At 48.8% G+C, this 14871-nt stretch overlaps 1 protein-coding gene across 4 annotated transcripts in view; it reads left to right on the plus strand.

Moving 5' to 3' along the window:
* Positions 1–14871, plus strand: part of SEC14L1 (SEC14 like lipid binding 1) — a 51140-nt gene that overhangs the window by 1068 nt on the left and 35201 nt on the right. For 2 of the 4 annotated variants that reach the window (XM_042917551.1, XM_042917552.1), the window contains exons 2-3: positions 177–281; positions 1116–1208. In XM_042917551.1, coding sequence (XP_042773485.1) covers positions 1146–1208 — 63 coding nt within the window. In that variant the 5' untranslated portion in view covers positions 177–281; positions 1116–1145. Of the gene's footprint in view, positions 1–176; positions 282–397; positions 677–1115; positions 1209–14871 lie in introns of all 4 variants that reach the window. The other 2 variants (XM_042917553.1, XM_042917554.1) reach the window with 2 other exon arrangements.

Genomic DNA, 14871 nt, shown 5'->3' on the forward strand with positions numbered 1-14871 from the left:
CAGCGCTGTTTTCCAACATAACCTGTTCTTTCAGAGAGATAAGCTAAACAAACATGCCGGAGAGAGTTCCAGACCCTGTTTAAATGTAATAACGTAGATAGGAATCTTCTGAAATAAAATATATTTCCGTAATCCTTTTCTTTTTTTTTTTTTTTTTTTTTTTTTTTTTTTTACAGCTAGACTTTGGGCTCCTTGAGTATTTTCCATTTTGTGCTTTGGACTAGCCCCTCACCGTATCCAGCATGAAGTAACCTTCTTAATGATTATCCTCAGCAGGACAGGTAGGCTCTTTGGATTTCTTTTTCTTCCTCGTTTTTAAATAGGGAAGTAGGGTCTCGCGGAGGACTCCCCCCCCCCCCCCCCCCCCCCACCAAAAAGAGTGTATTTTTCACAACAGTGCATGGCGGCTGGCACCACCGGGGCAGGAATACGTACCTCGGGGAAGGTACCAGGGGGTACCTCGGGGAAGTAGGCTCCAGGACTCGAATTGATTGCGGACAGATACCACAGCTATTTGAGGCTTGGAAGTTTCAGGGGAGCCTCCAGCCAGAGTGCTTGGTGTTGCCGCCACGTGAAGACAAGTCTCTGAAATTGTGGCCACTGCAGTTAGAAGACAGGGATGGACAGTTAGACTTCGAAGCTCGCTTTTGAGGAGTTTTCCATCATTTGAGATACGGTAGTATTTTCTTCCACTTCTATGCTTGTGTGTCTCCAGACTTCATATCCTGAAGTGCCATCATTTTGGTTTGGCTTGTTGTAAAAGTCGTGGAAGAGAAAATGATTCGGGAACTAATACTCGGATCGTAACATCTCAGTGCCGGAAAGGACTGGGATCTTGTATCCCCGTACGTCCCCTGGAGAGGCCCCGGGAGGCCGACCAGAGGGGATTCCCTCATTACGCTTGAACTTCCTTCACCGACTCTTAAACTGTCTCATTACCTTCTCCTTCCTCGTGTAATCAAAGTAACATCTTTCGATTTTTGTGTGTAGAGAATGATGCGACCTATTGAGGTCCCTTTCTCCACTCGGGCTGTGGTTTGATGAGTAAACACGGATTTAAATTTTCCCTGTATCACGGGTTTTTTTTGTAATCGCAATACATTTGTGTCTTGCAGGTGTGAGAGGTTTGCTGTTGTGTTACAATCATGGTGCAGAAATACCAGTCACCAGTGAGGGTGTATAAACACCCCTTTGAGTTAATTATGGCTGTAAGTACTTTACATTTCGATTTACTCTTTGGCCTGTCTCAAGTATTCAGATTTGACTGTAGCTGGATGTATTCAGATTTGACCTGTAGCCGGATGTTTATCATTTGTCTCCATTCTCCCATTTTTACTTGTTCTGTTTTTATGCTGACGAGCCACGGCTAGAGTTTGTGAAGTGTCTTCAAACTCTCAGTCTCTGAAAATCAAAACCTGCCTGTTTGTTTTTTTAAAACTGCACCTCAGGTTGATATACGGATCTGAGTTGAGGCGCCTGGGTGGCTCAGTTGATTAAGTGTCCATTTCTTGATTTCAGCTCAGGTCGTGATCTCAGGGTCGCGGGATCGAGTCCCGCGCCGGGATCTGCACTGAGCGTGGAGCCTGCCTAAGATTTCTCTCTCTCTCCCTCCCCCTTTGCCCCTCAGAAGCAGGATTCTGATGAAATACTTTTTCCTCTGGATTTTGTTCTTCTTGTTTGTTAAAGGAGAAGAGGGATGTGGAGAGGGTTTTTTTTTTCCCCGAGTCCCCCTCCCCACCTCCCTCCCACCTCAAAGTCGGCCGCCGCTCTCACTTTGAACACCATTGATGGGTGTTGGCTGTTTCGTTTCTGTATTTAACTAGAAACTCAGGTGTTCTTGCATCTGGTTGTTTCTGCTCAACCTTGGTTGTGAGATTTATCCAGGTCAATATAGTTTTGAAAAATAACCTCCAATACTCAAGTCCTCTCAAGGAAGCAATTTAGATTCAGGGAGTTTGTTTTTGTAAATCGAGGTATAATTTACATACAGTGAAATGGTCACATACTCAGTGTCCGTTTTGATCAGTTTTGAAGGAAGAGTGACCAACACGTCACTTGTAGAACCTTTCCATCCATTACCTCAGAAAGTTGCCTTGTTCCTCTCCTCAGTCAGTGTGAGGTTTTGGGGGTTTTACTTTTGGCGTGGGGGTGGTGTTTCTAGTTCTGTATTTCCTTTTTTTTTTTTTTTTCTTTTTCAAGATTTTATTTTTAAGTCATTTTTACCCCCAACGTGGGGCTCAAACTCACAACCCCAAGATCAAGAGTGTTGTGCTCTACTGATGGAGCCAGCCAGGCGCCCCTGTATTTCCCTTAAATACTAGGACCGTTGAGTATGTTTTGTGAATGGTTTATCAAGAAAGGCTTGTTTCCTGTTTGCATGTTATACGTGCTGTTTTGGCTTTTGGCTGTGTGCAGCACAGACCCACTCCAGAGAGCTTGAGAAGGGGCATTGTTCGTGGGAGCACATGGGGGGTGATGTGAATTGCACAGAAATGCAGGAATGCAAGCTGGATGGGCTGAGCTCCAAGGACCTGGCATTGGAGGGTGGTTCCTGGCAGCTCTGGGGAACGTCTGTCCACAGCAGTTGTCCCTGGAACTTTACCCCGTGGGACTCTGCCTTGCTCCGTACGTGGGAGCCCCCCTCTCCTACCAGCTGGCTGCTTTGCTCGCTCCTGGTCTTCCCTCCCTTGTGGCTTCAGCTCACGTGCTCTTTGAGCTATTCAAAACCCCGCAGGCCCCAGTTTGTGGCATTGCTTGTTATATTCTTTCAGTTTCTAAGTGACCGATTCTGGTCTTGTTTCCTAGTTCAGATTCTGGAGAGACTTGATCCGGTCATCTCTCCCCTGGAGCTAGGATGTAGTTTATTGGCCAGCCTGTGGATTATCTGCCCAGGGTTGGCGGCCTGACCCTTTTCAGCTGGTAGAGGCTGGTGGAACTGGGGGAGAGGGGTGAGGGAGCAACAGAGCCCAGTGGCACCGTGTGGGGCAGAGGACTGCCCCGAGGACTGGGCCAGGCCTGGTGGGGCAGGGGGACAGGAGCCATTCTGTTTTCTAAAACATGAAGTACTATCTTATAAAAGCTCCGTGCAACCCTGATTCTGTGTGGCAAAGGTATTTTGGTCTCTTCTGCAGATGCTAGCTTAATAAAGAGGAGTTTTGACTGTCTAGTGATCAACTTCCTTATTTTCCTTACTTTGCTATTTTCAAAATGGTAAAGTTCGTCCTGCCCATTTTTATGCATGGATTTACAGGAGACTGAAATTCAAATTCTGAACCACCTCCCAGTCTTTTAAAATTAATGCATTTTTAAATTGCTTTTATTTTGAAGCAAGATATCATTTTCTTTTGAGTCGTGAGAAAAAATATATTTTTTAAGCTTATTTATTTTGAGAGAAAGAGAGAGAGAGTGTGCGTGCACGCACACGAGCAGGGAAGGGGCAGAGAGGGAGAGAGAGAATCCCAAGCAGTCTCCTCCTTCCTGTCAGCACAGAGCCCGGTTCAGGACTCGATCCCACTGGGCGATCGTGACCTGAGCTGAGGTCGGACGCTCAACCGACTGAGCCACCCAAGGTGCCCCCGAAAATAGTTTTTAATCTGAAAACAAAATGTGTTTTCCTTCGGGAATTAGAAGCTAGCACGTTTTAAGTCTTTAGTGATTTTTTGGTGTGGTGTCATTTGCCATTTTTTCAAGCTGAAGTTGTACGTCATAAAATCCTCATTTACCTTGTCCTATCACTGGTTTTTTCCTTGAGCTTAAGCAGGAGTGTAACAGACTTCCTGTAGAAATAGTCTTTGCGGCTCATTCAGAGTGAGGAGAGAGATGGCCAGTTAAAGCAAGAACGGAACTATAGCTTCAAGGGAAACGTTTTTGAGAGCGAGCCTCAGAAGGGGTGAGGCGCTAGTCACAGCACGTGGCGGTGACAGCGGCGTTGGGCAGGTGGTCGGCCTGTGGGATCTGGGGGTGGATCCAAGCCCTGCTTTACAGGGGTCCCGTGGGGAGGAGACTGTCGGGGAAGATGCCACTCCGTGAACGGATGCCCTTGTCTGTTAACCGAGAGCATTACTGTAATTTAGTATGGCCTGAAAATGGTTTAGGGGAACAGCGACTAGTGTAAGTTGCTCGTAAGTTGCGCGGGGGGGGGGGGGGTATCAAGTATGTTAATTGCATTTGACGGATTCAGTGTAGCGTTTGTTTTGGGATCAGTGTACCCGTAGCATTAGGAAATCACGTGAGCGTTCTCACTAACCCATTTGAATTAAATGGCAAACCAGCAAAACGGAGGTGGAGTTTCTGCAGAAACCAGCAAAACGGTTGTGGCGTTTTAAGGGCCCGCTCTCATGCGGAACGGGAGAGCCTCAGTGAGTTGAGAAATCGCCTGAGACCACCTGAGGCACCTCGGAGGGTGAGGAACCTGAGACACACCTCGTGGTAGAGGTCTGCTGCCCGCGTTCGGTTCTCTTTATCCTGCCAGGCCTCCGGCGCCCCGTGTGTGTCTGCGGTGTTTTCCGAAGGTTCTTGTTCGCGAGGGCGCCTTGGACTTGTCCAGTCTCAGCCAAGCACGTTTCCCGGGGCTCCCCTGCCTGGGTCGTGGGGAGGGGGACTGAAGGGGCTCTGGATGGGCAGGAGGGTTCTGGCGTGCTGGCTCGAGAGGGCTGTGCGTGGAAATTTCTGAGCTAAAACATAATTTTAAAACTTAGACGTGTTCAGTGACGGCTTCCCCCCCGCTGACCGTTAAGGGCCCCTTCCTACGTGACCCAGAGGCAGGGTAAAGTTGCTGGAGAGCAAATGGAGGGACACGCGGGAGGCCAGGGCCCCGAGGGGGAGGAAAGCCCGCGGCCCAGACGGCTCTCTGCCAGCATTCGCCGGCGAGGCACCCCCTTGCCAATGATCCCTTTTCAGCTGAGGACAGCCGTCGTTTTGACCAGTTGGAGCGCGTGATGGGAGAGGCTCTGCCACGTGCCCTGCCACCCCGCGGACCGCCACCTTGTCCGGCCATCAGTGCCAGCCACGTGGTGCCCTCCCCTCCTGCCCTGCTCTGGCCAGCTTCCCTCCTTTCAGAAGCCCCGTCCTTCTTCCAGAGCGCCCACCGTCTGTGTCCCAGCACACCTGTCCTCTGGTCGTGCCTTCGGGTCACGCGCTTCCTGTCCCCTTCTCTCCCTGCACCACCTGAGTTATTTGTTCTGTCCTTACGTCTTTTACGCAGACAGGTCGCCCTACGTTCGGCTGCCATACGCTGTGTCTGCCCGGCAGTCGCCTGTTTGACCTCTTACCTGTCCCACCCGCTCTAAACTCCTTTGCTCTCTCGCAAGGCCCTTCCTGTCCTCTCGTCTCTGTTTCACCTTACTTCGCGAATATGGACGTTTAAGTCTGCTCTGTGCTGTCCTGGCTTGCCACACGGTGTTTTTCTGGCCCTCACACCCCTTTGACCCTTCCTTCCTTCCCTTCTCTGCTTGCTTCTCCCGTCTGTCCTCTGAATCTCCGTCCCGCTGACCCAGCTGACTTTCCCAGGCCTCTGAGCACCGCTGCTGGGGTCTGTCTCCCCTTCCTCGATCCCTTATCAGGGTCATCCGTGTTAGCTACTCCCCCTTGTAATTAGCGTTTCTTTCATTCTCAGGGTTCCATGCAGCTATTTCGAATGTTCCTCGGGGGCAGTGACCTCGTGTATTATTTTCCTTGTTCCCTCGAGTGTCAGCGCTAAATGCATAGTAGTCTCTCAGATTGCATTTGATCAGCCGACATGCGTGCACTTGAGCTTTGAGTACGAGGACTCGGGAGGTCGGTTTGACAGAAACTCAGCTCTGAAATGTCGCCCTGTGGTCTGTTTTCAGACACGAGATCTACGTGTTCCCCACGGAACACTTTGATCCTTCAGTGAGCTAATACCTCCCTTAGGAGCAGAGCCCTTTTGGTGGGGAATGTGGCGAATTCTTTTTTTGTTTTTACATCTTCCTAAACCCTACAAAGTCCTGTTGACAAACCCCTTATTAGGAGTTTGAACGATGTATTTCTGTAGGTTGACTAAACAGAGAAGCTATTTGCCGGGGTACCGCTGTTGATTAAATGGCCCACGACCACAAGACTGACTTTTTGTTCTTCTCTCTCGTGTTTCATTTTTGTTTGTTTCATCCCGTTTTTTTGGTTTTTGTTTGTTTTTGTTTCTAGTCCCTTTTTCCTTTCCTCAGGTGCCCCCTGGCTTCCTGCTAAGACCAGATGACGAAGGCAGGAGGGAGAGATGGGCTGTGGGCTCGGTCCCCACCGGCCCTGCCGCAAACCCGCTCGGGGACGGGTCAGTTTCCTAGTGTCAGGCTGTGGTGAGGAGGTGCTGGAATTAGCCCGCAGAGAGGAGGGTGGGGGAGGGCGAGACCCACACGTCCTCCCCTCTTCCGTGCTCGCAGCCAGCCCTGTGCCTGCCTCCACGTACGAAGTGGAGTGCATCAGGAGTGTGTGTTTTCTTTTCTTTTTTGTCTTTTATGTCTTTTGCATTAAGCGGGCATTTGTATTTTTATTTAGGCTTTATTGCATCCATTCAGATTTCCTTTGTCAAAACAGCTAGGGAGACCTGCGGGGGCCCCAGGCGCCTTGCATGTGTGCCCGCAGTGTGAGGAGAGCCCCGAGTCTGGTCTCCTGGGGGGGCGAGTGCGAGGCGTGCAGAAATCTGGCAGGTGGAGTGCTTCCTGAGGAGGTGGCCTGGCGCACAAGCCAACCCCGCGGGCAGCAGCTTCCCGGTTGTTCCTCGGGTTGTCTGCGATAGAGGGGCACGGGTCCTGCCGGAGCGCATTCCTGTTTTGTCCTTTCTCGCTCCGTGTGGCAGCCGGCTGCCTCCCGAAGCCCCGTCCGCTCTCCCGAGGACATTTTGAGCCACCTGTCCCGTTTTCTCTGGTTTTTTCCTCTGACCCGAGTGCCGTGCACGTTGGGTTTTGAGCAGGATTTTTTAGTTTGAGGTGTTGTCGTGCCATCTGTCGTCCTTCTTCTCGAAGCACGGCTTCTTCCTCTCACCCTAGATTTCAGCCCTGGGCCTTTTCGCGTCCCTCGCTCCGGTTTCCCGGTTTCTCGAGGTGACACTGAGATGTGTCCCTTTCGTTAACGCAAGTGTCGTGAGGTCTGCCAGCGGCCTGGTGGGCAGGAGCGGTTGTTCTGCTCAGAGGTGAACAAGCCGTGCTCGTGTATCTCGGGGGCTGCCTTTCAACAGTTTTACTCCTTCTGGGAGAGGAGGGAAAGGACCCAGTCCCTCTGATGGTATATTAGGATCCTGGTCAGTTTTCCAGTGCGGGGAGAGGGTAGACTTCTTATTTATAAGGTTCTCGAGTGCCAGGGTGTGAATCCTACCGCATTTGATACACATTGGGGTGTAATTAGTCAGACTCACTTAGTTTTGGAAACAGACAGTTATAGTACATTCTCAATACGCACTACTCTGTATAGAACTAGGCATTTTCCCTTCTCTTACACCCACTCTCCAACACATCATGCATCCTGAATTATTTTTAATGTGCTAGGGTGGAGACAGTTGTGGTTCTGAAGGAAAAATAAAGCAGGATCTGACTCAGCTCCTTGCCTCTTTGGTTTACCTGTTTTTGCAAAAACACGCAAAAAAAAAAAACAAGACACAACCCCCTGAACACTGATACGGATATTTTCAAGCCTCTCCAAGTTGGGAGAATGAAGGGTCCAGGCAGGGCCAGGGGCCCGTCACCCTCCTCTGGCGGCGGGGGCAGTGCTTTGCCACTATTGTTAAATCTGTTTTCCCCATTTTTCCCCCTGGTGTATTTAAAGTTTTTTTTGTTTTTTTTTTTTTTACGTTTATTTATTTTTGAGAGACAGAGACAGAGCACAAGTCGGGGAGGGGCAGAGAGAGGAGACACAGAATCCGAAGCAGGTTCCAGGCTCCGAGCTGTCAGCACAGAGCCCGCCGCGGGGCTGGAACTCACGAACTGCGAGATCGTGACCTGAGCCGAAGTCGGATGCTTCACCGTCTGAGCCGCCCAGGCGCCCCTCCCCTGGTGTATTTAAAGCAGGTTTCAGGCATCTTGTGAACTCACCCATAACTACTTCAGCAGGGTCTGTAACCAGTAAGGACCTTTTATTCTTTCAACATAATCGCCATGTACGTCATTGTCATACTTAACAAAAATACCGGGTCCACGTTCAGACTTTCTCGATCGCCTAAAACAGTGTCTTTGGTTCCCGCTCCAGATCAGCTGTCGCTCGTGGTTCTTGTCTTCAGTCTCCCTGCTTCTCCCACCTCCTCCCTTCCCTTCGTGTCCTTTCGTGCCCTCGCTTTGTGAGAGAAACTGCCACCGTCCCCTCCTGTCACCCTAACCCTCAGCCGCCATCACTGTTCCGGGGAGCCTATGGGAGCACATGCGGCCTCGATCGGTTCGGCCTCCCCATCCGTCCCTGTGGCCGTCCTCCGGAAAGCTGAAGCGCTAATAAGAGGCAAAATATTCTTTCCCAAATTAAACCGGGTCTTTCTATGATGGGTCCCTGTGGTTCCTACAGAAAGCAGGGAAGGAGTGCATCTGATGGCAGGGCCGACTGAGAGGGTTTCGGGGTAGCGTGAGCAGTGGGGGGTGCCTGGGGGAATCTGGTGGAGGGGGGGCCGGGGTGGCGGTGCCGCTTGGAGAAGTGCCCGCAGGCAGGTTCACTGAAGAGAGGACTTCGGTCGCCGTTGTCATTACTGATTCTTCTTTCTTTTTTAACCTGCATGAGAGGGAACCAGTTTTGTGTATTTCTAGGGGAGTGACTTCCCGTGTTGAAACAGAGCATAGACTGCATTCTGATGCCCTGGCGAGGCACGGTTTGAGGTTAGGAGAACGAGTCTTTTTGTCGAACGAACAAAAGCTTTATGCTTTGTGTGTCTTGATGTGTGCCGGGTCCCTTCTCCATTCAGAAATTTGCCGTGTGTTCCCTGGCTCCCCTGCACGTTTTCGCATTAGAGTATTCAGCGTGCACTTTGAGTTATTGATGAGCAGCCAGCGTGTGAGTGTCCTGCATATTTGATCGAGGCTGCACGTGGAACTGACTCTCTGGCCTGCCCCTCTGACCGGTCTTGCCTCTCTCTCCCACCTCCGTGCCTTCTCGGGGACAGATGGACCCCTCCTCTGATGACACTTGGTTTGCCGTTTTGGGACCGCCGGTTGTATATTTCGTGTTTTCTGGCCATCGTAAACATCGTGCTGTTTTAGTTGGTAGTTCGTGCTGTTTTAGAAGAATCCGGTTCTCTCTCACCTGACATCTCTTCCTGGGCAGCCTCTGAAACCCATGGCTTCAACCGTCACTTTAGAAACAGAAGATCCCAGAGTTTATCTTCAGCCTAGACTCCCACTCAGGAACTTCCAGATTCCTAGCCAGCTGCCTGCTAGGACGTCTCCATTTGACGCTGTACAAATTTAGAGTTTCTGAAACAGAATCCACTGCCTCCTCCTGCCGGCACAAAGAACACAGCCCACCAGAACACACACACACACACACACACCCAATAAAATGCCCCTCAGGAGCTCTGCCTTTTCCTGTGAACTCCTGCTCCTGACGAGTGCCATCACCACGTGCCCTGTTCCCAGACCGGAAGCCTCGGCGTTCCTGGCCGCCTTCCCTCCCCACCCCTCAGGCTCTGTGATGACCAGAACCTTCCCTGATGTCTCCCGGACCGTGTCTGAATCTGCCCGTCTCTGATCGTGTTGGCTCCTCTCCGATGACAGTGCCTGATGTCCCGTTCGGGCCCCTGGACGCCGCCTCCCCGCTGCCCCTCACCCACCTGCCCTCGCTCGGGGCTGCCGCCGGGGGCTCCGGCTGAAACTCTGAACACGCTTCGTGTTCAGAGTTCTTTGAGTGGCCGCCCCACACCTTCAAGGTGAGGCTCAACTTCTTCGGCCTGGTACCCAGAGCCAGTGAGAATTTTGACGAAAGGGCACGTTGGAGCGTCTTCTTTCGGTCGGAGGTATTTGCTACCTACGCTTAAACCGTGGCTCTTTAAAAACTTTTTTTGGTATTTTTAAACAAATTTAAATCCAAGTTAGTTAACGTATGGTGTGACGATAACTTCAGGAGTAGAATTTAGCGATTCATCACTGACATGTAACACCCAGAGCTCATCCCAAAAGTGTCCTCCTTGATGCCCCTTACCCCTTCAACTCATGTTTTGAAGGAATCTGACTCACACCATGTTTTGTGGGTAGAATAGTGTTTATAGTCCGTGAACTGAAGCTTATAATCAGTGTAGTTGAGTAGAAAACGTGTCCTGCTTTATGGATTATTTGGTGTTTGGAGTGGCTTTTCTCCCGTAGTGATGAATACCAAGTGTAAGAGAATGTCGTTTCTGGGGTTCCCCTATAGAACATAAAATTCACCTAAAAATTATTGATTCTGATAGTATGGTAGTCTGATTTTTTTAAAAAAGATTTCTTCAGGTTTAAACCTGAAAGGTTGGTTATTATATGTCTCTTTTTTTCTTAATGAATGTTAGTAGGTCTAATTTTAAGGGATATGTTTCTCTTACTTTTTCTAGCCTAATCCCCGTGTCTGTCTTAAAAATCAAGTCCAGAGCTAAAAGCTGCAAGGTACAGATTTTAAGAAGAAATTCATCTAAGAGATCATTGATTATATTCCAGGATTTATACTATTAATATTTAGAAAACTTTTCTCCAAACACCTCTCATCTTCATTTCACTTTTAACACAGAGTTGGTTTAGAATGAGAATTCTGACAATAATAAGTTCCGATTCTCTCCCGAATCGGGATTTCTGAGCGTGGGTTCAGCAGCCTGGTGTCCCAGCCCCGCAGGCGGTTCGGATACCTGCTCGGGTTTGAGAAACACTGGTTGAGGTCTCCTTAAATTGAATTTATAGCACATGGAAGGGGAGGAAGGGAAGCTGGTTTCAGTTATAACTTTTTAATTTAAACTTTTTGAAAGGAATAGACTCTCTAACAGGCTGTGGCCTGTTCTCACATCATATTTTCTTTCGAAGGATTTGACATGCCAACGGGGAGACTACTGGCTTTATGTGCTTCTCCGGACTGTTCCTGTGTTTACTTAGTGATACAGAGTTATAACGTGTGCTTCTCTGAACTTGTCTTAGTTATTTGTATGACTCTGCGAATTTTCAGGTGGAGAAGATCTGTGCTGTGTTTTATTGTGGTAAATACACAATGCTATACAATCTGCCGTTGGAAGCATTTTTAGCGGACAAGTCAGTGTGTTGGGCGTATTCACTTTGTTGTGCCTCCATCCCCACCACTTCTGTTTTTCGCCTTCCCAAATAGGACCGTTGTCCCCGTTAAACCCCAGCTCCCCATCCCCCGGCCCCGGCAAACCCTCTGCCCCCTTTTCTACCTTGTGTTTGTGAGTCGCGCTATGACTGTTCCTACTAGAAGTGGAATCAGACAGTGTTTGTACTTTAGTGATTTGCTTGTTTGACTCAGCGACCTGTCTTCACAGGCCATCCACGTCGTAGCATGTGTCAGAGCTGCTTTCCTCCTTATTTATTTATTTATTTAGAGCGAGAGCGTGCATATGAGCGGGAGGTGGGGGATGCAGATAGAGGGAGAGAGAATCCCAAGTAGGCTCTGTGCCGTCTACGTGGAGCCTGATGTGGGGCTCAATCCCACCAACCATGAGATCATGACCTGAGCCGAAATCAAGAGTCGGACACTTAACCAACTGAGCCGCCCAGGCACCCCAGAACTTGTTTTCTTCTTAAAAGGCTGAATATTTAAAAAAAAAAAATTTTTTTAATGTTTTATTTAATTTTGAGAGAGAGACAGAGCATGTGTGGTGGAGGGGCAGAGAGAGAGAGAGAGAGAGAGAGAGAGAAAGAAAGACATAGCATCTGAAACAGGCTCCACGCTCCGAGCTGTCAGCACAGAGCCCGACGCGGGGCTCGAACTCGGGAACAAGATCATGACCTAGGCTGAAGTCGGACGCTTAACCAACTGAGCCACCCAGGCGCCCCAAGGCTGAACATTTTTAAGATCTAGTTTTTGATCAACCAAAAAATTGCATATCTAAGTTCATTTCTTTTTTGTCTTTTATATTAATAGATTCTAGATCCAAAAGGCAAGTTCCTTGAAGAATTCTACCACTGTATTTTGTTCCATATATTCAAAGTATATATATATTTTTTAAGCAAGTTTTTTTTTTTTTTTTAAGTTTATTTATTTTGAGAGAGAGAGCCCGAGCGAGCCTGCTTGTGCGAGTGGGGGAGGGGCAGAGAGAGGGAGAGAGAGAATCCCAAGCAGGCTCCGTGCTGTCAGCACAGAGCCCAACCTGGGGCTTGATCTCACAAACTGTGAGATCATGACCTGGGCCGAAATCAAGGGAGGGACACTCAACCCAGCGAGCCACCTAGGCGCCCCTCAGAGTATATCTTTATAATGTGCATTTTGTGGTTGCTGTTGTTCCTGGTTTCTTAAGAAAGAAGCAGGTGTAGGGGCCACCGATGTAAAACGCTGGGCTCCTGCCATAAGGGAAGAGAAGTCGAAGAGACAATAGAGAATCAGACGCTTCGGGTGTGAGGTACGACGGGTCTGATAGGCCTTTAATAAATAGTACGTGATAGATATTTTCCTGGTGGATTAAAACGGCTCCTAGTTTCAGTCCGCTAATGATGGAGTTTTTATTCTGGTTCATGAAACCGGATAATATTTCCATAGCTCATTACGTTCTTTTATGTGGGCAAACACATGGCATCTTTCAAAGCTGACAGCTGCAATTCCCCAGAACACCAAATGCTTTTTCTCAAGTCCTTGGATTTATTTTTTTACACTCTGGAAAGTAAAGCCGTACTCTGCCAAATCCAACTTGATTTGAACAGGAATATGCAGAACCGCTATTTTCGTTGTCACCCACACTCTGCTCTTTATTAGACAAAAAAATGTGCGGACTGGGAGTGGTTTTGGTAAATCACGGGGTGTCTTGGATCCCACTGGATCATGCATGGGTCCGTCACGTGACTGCACGCGGAAAACCCCAGAGAAGAGAGACCTGTCACGGCGCTGCAGGCGTTCGTGTTTGCCTGGGGCCTGAATAATTGTCACCTGTGAGACCTTTGACCTTCAAAATGTATTGACGTATATCTTACGTATAAAGATCTACCTAAAAGATGTGTATACCTCCGTTTTTTCCAACTGTAGTTGGCCCTTGAACACAGATTAGTGTCACAGACACCCCCCCCCCATCCCCGCATGCAGTCAAAAATCTGCACATATAACCTTTGATTCTCCAACAACTTTGCTAATAGCCCACTGTTGACCGAAGCCTTACCGATCGCACAGGCAGTTGATCGACACATATCTGGCACGTGCCTTATGTCCCGTATTCCTCCAACCAAATAAGGTAAAGAAAAAATCACAAGGATACGTTTCAACTCTTGTCACCTGACAATGGAAAGGTCGAGGCGGGAAGTCTTTACGTTTGTGATTCTTACAGTCATGTATCTTTTTCACGAGAGGAATTTTAGAGTGTTTTGTACATGGTCCTCAAATACAACTATATCATGTTTTCAACTTTAAAAGTGTAAAACTCGGGGCGCCCGAGTGGCTCGGTCGGTTAAGCGTCCGACTTCAGCTCAGGTCACGATCTCGCGGTCCGTGGGTTCGAGCCCCGCGTCGGCCTCTGGGCTGACGGCTCGGAGCCTGGAGCCTGCTTCCGATTCTGTGTCTCCCTCTCTCTCTGCCCCTCCCCCGTTCATGCTCTGTCTTTCTCTGTCTCAAAAATAAATTAATGTTCAAAAAAAAAAAAAAAAGTGTAAAACTCTTGGGGCACCTGGCTGGGCCAGTGGAACGTGTGACTCTTGATCTCAGGGTTTTGAGTTGGAGCCCCGTCTTGGGTACAGAGATCACATAGCTAACTAATTAAAAAAAGAAAGTTTAAGACCATCAAAGCAGTTTAGTTTGAGAATGGTAGTCGTGTGCCCAGGAGGTTAAAGTAGGGCTGGATGCCACAGGGAGATGGGAAGGGGTTCTAACAGGTCCTGCCTTCAGAGGCCAGTCTCCTGGAGGAGGTTGATAGGGCATCAGCTAGGCCTTGAGCCTGTAGAGCGACCGAGCCGTCTTCTTGGGCTCTGCTCTCAGCGAGCTTATAGTCCAATGAGAAGACCCAGTTGTCCGGGCCCTGGGGGCAAACAGGGACCCTCCTGCTGAATTTGAACCAACATTTCTCCCTTTAAGTGTTTGAGAAATACTTAACATACAAAAGGTCTAAGGATAATGGTGAGCATTTATGGGGTACGTAAGTATTTTGTCATTCGTTTGTGTGACGAAACGTTAGGGGCGCATGGCTGGCTCAGTTAGTGGAGCACGTGACTCGTGATCTCAGGGTTGTAAGTTCAAGCCCCACAGTGGGTGTAAGGGATTACTTAAAGATAAAATCTTTAAAAGAGATGCACACGCTGCGTTAATTTCCACAGATCTAAATTAGACCCGGAAGAAGTTGAGGACCCTACCGGTATCTTTTTGATGGCTTGCACTTACTTTGTAGGTAGGGCCCCACCAGCTTTATTTGGATATAATCGACATTTAACATTGTATTAGTTTAAGGTGTCTACCGATGTTTTGAGATACGTACAAATTTGTGAAACGACCATCACAGTAAGTTTATTTAACATCTGTCGCCTTACACAGTTACACATTTTTTTCCTTGTGATGATGATTTTTAAGATACCCTCTTTTAGGGGCACCTGGGTGGCTCTGTTGGCTAAGCATCTGACTTCAGCTCAAGTCATGATCTTGTGGTTTGCGAGTTTGAGCCCCACGTCGGGCTCTGTGCTGACAGCTCGGAGCCTGGAGCCTGCTTCGGATTCTGTGTCTCCCTCTCTACTCCTCACCCGCTCATACTCGGTCTCTCTCTCTCAAAAATAAATGTTAAAAATGTCCTTT

This window comes from Panthera leo, chromosome E1 (assembly GCF_018350215.1).
Source record: "Panthera leo isolate Ple1 chromosome E1, P.leo_Ple1_pat1.1, whole genome shotgun sequence".
In the NCBI taxonomy this organism is placed as follows: Eukaryota; Metazoa; Chordata; class Mammalia; order Carnivora; family Felidae; genus Panthera; species Panthera leo.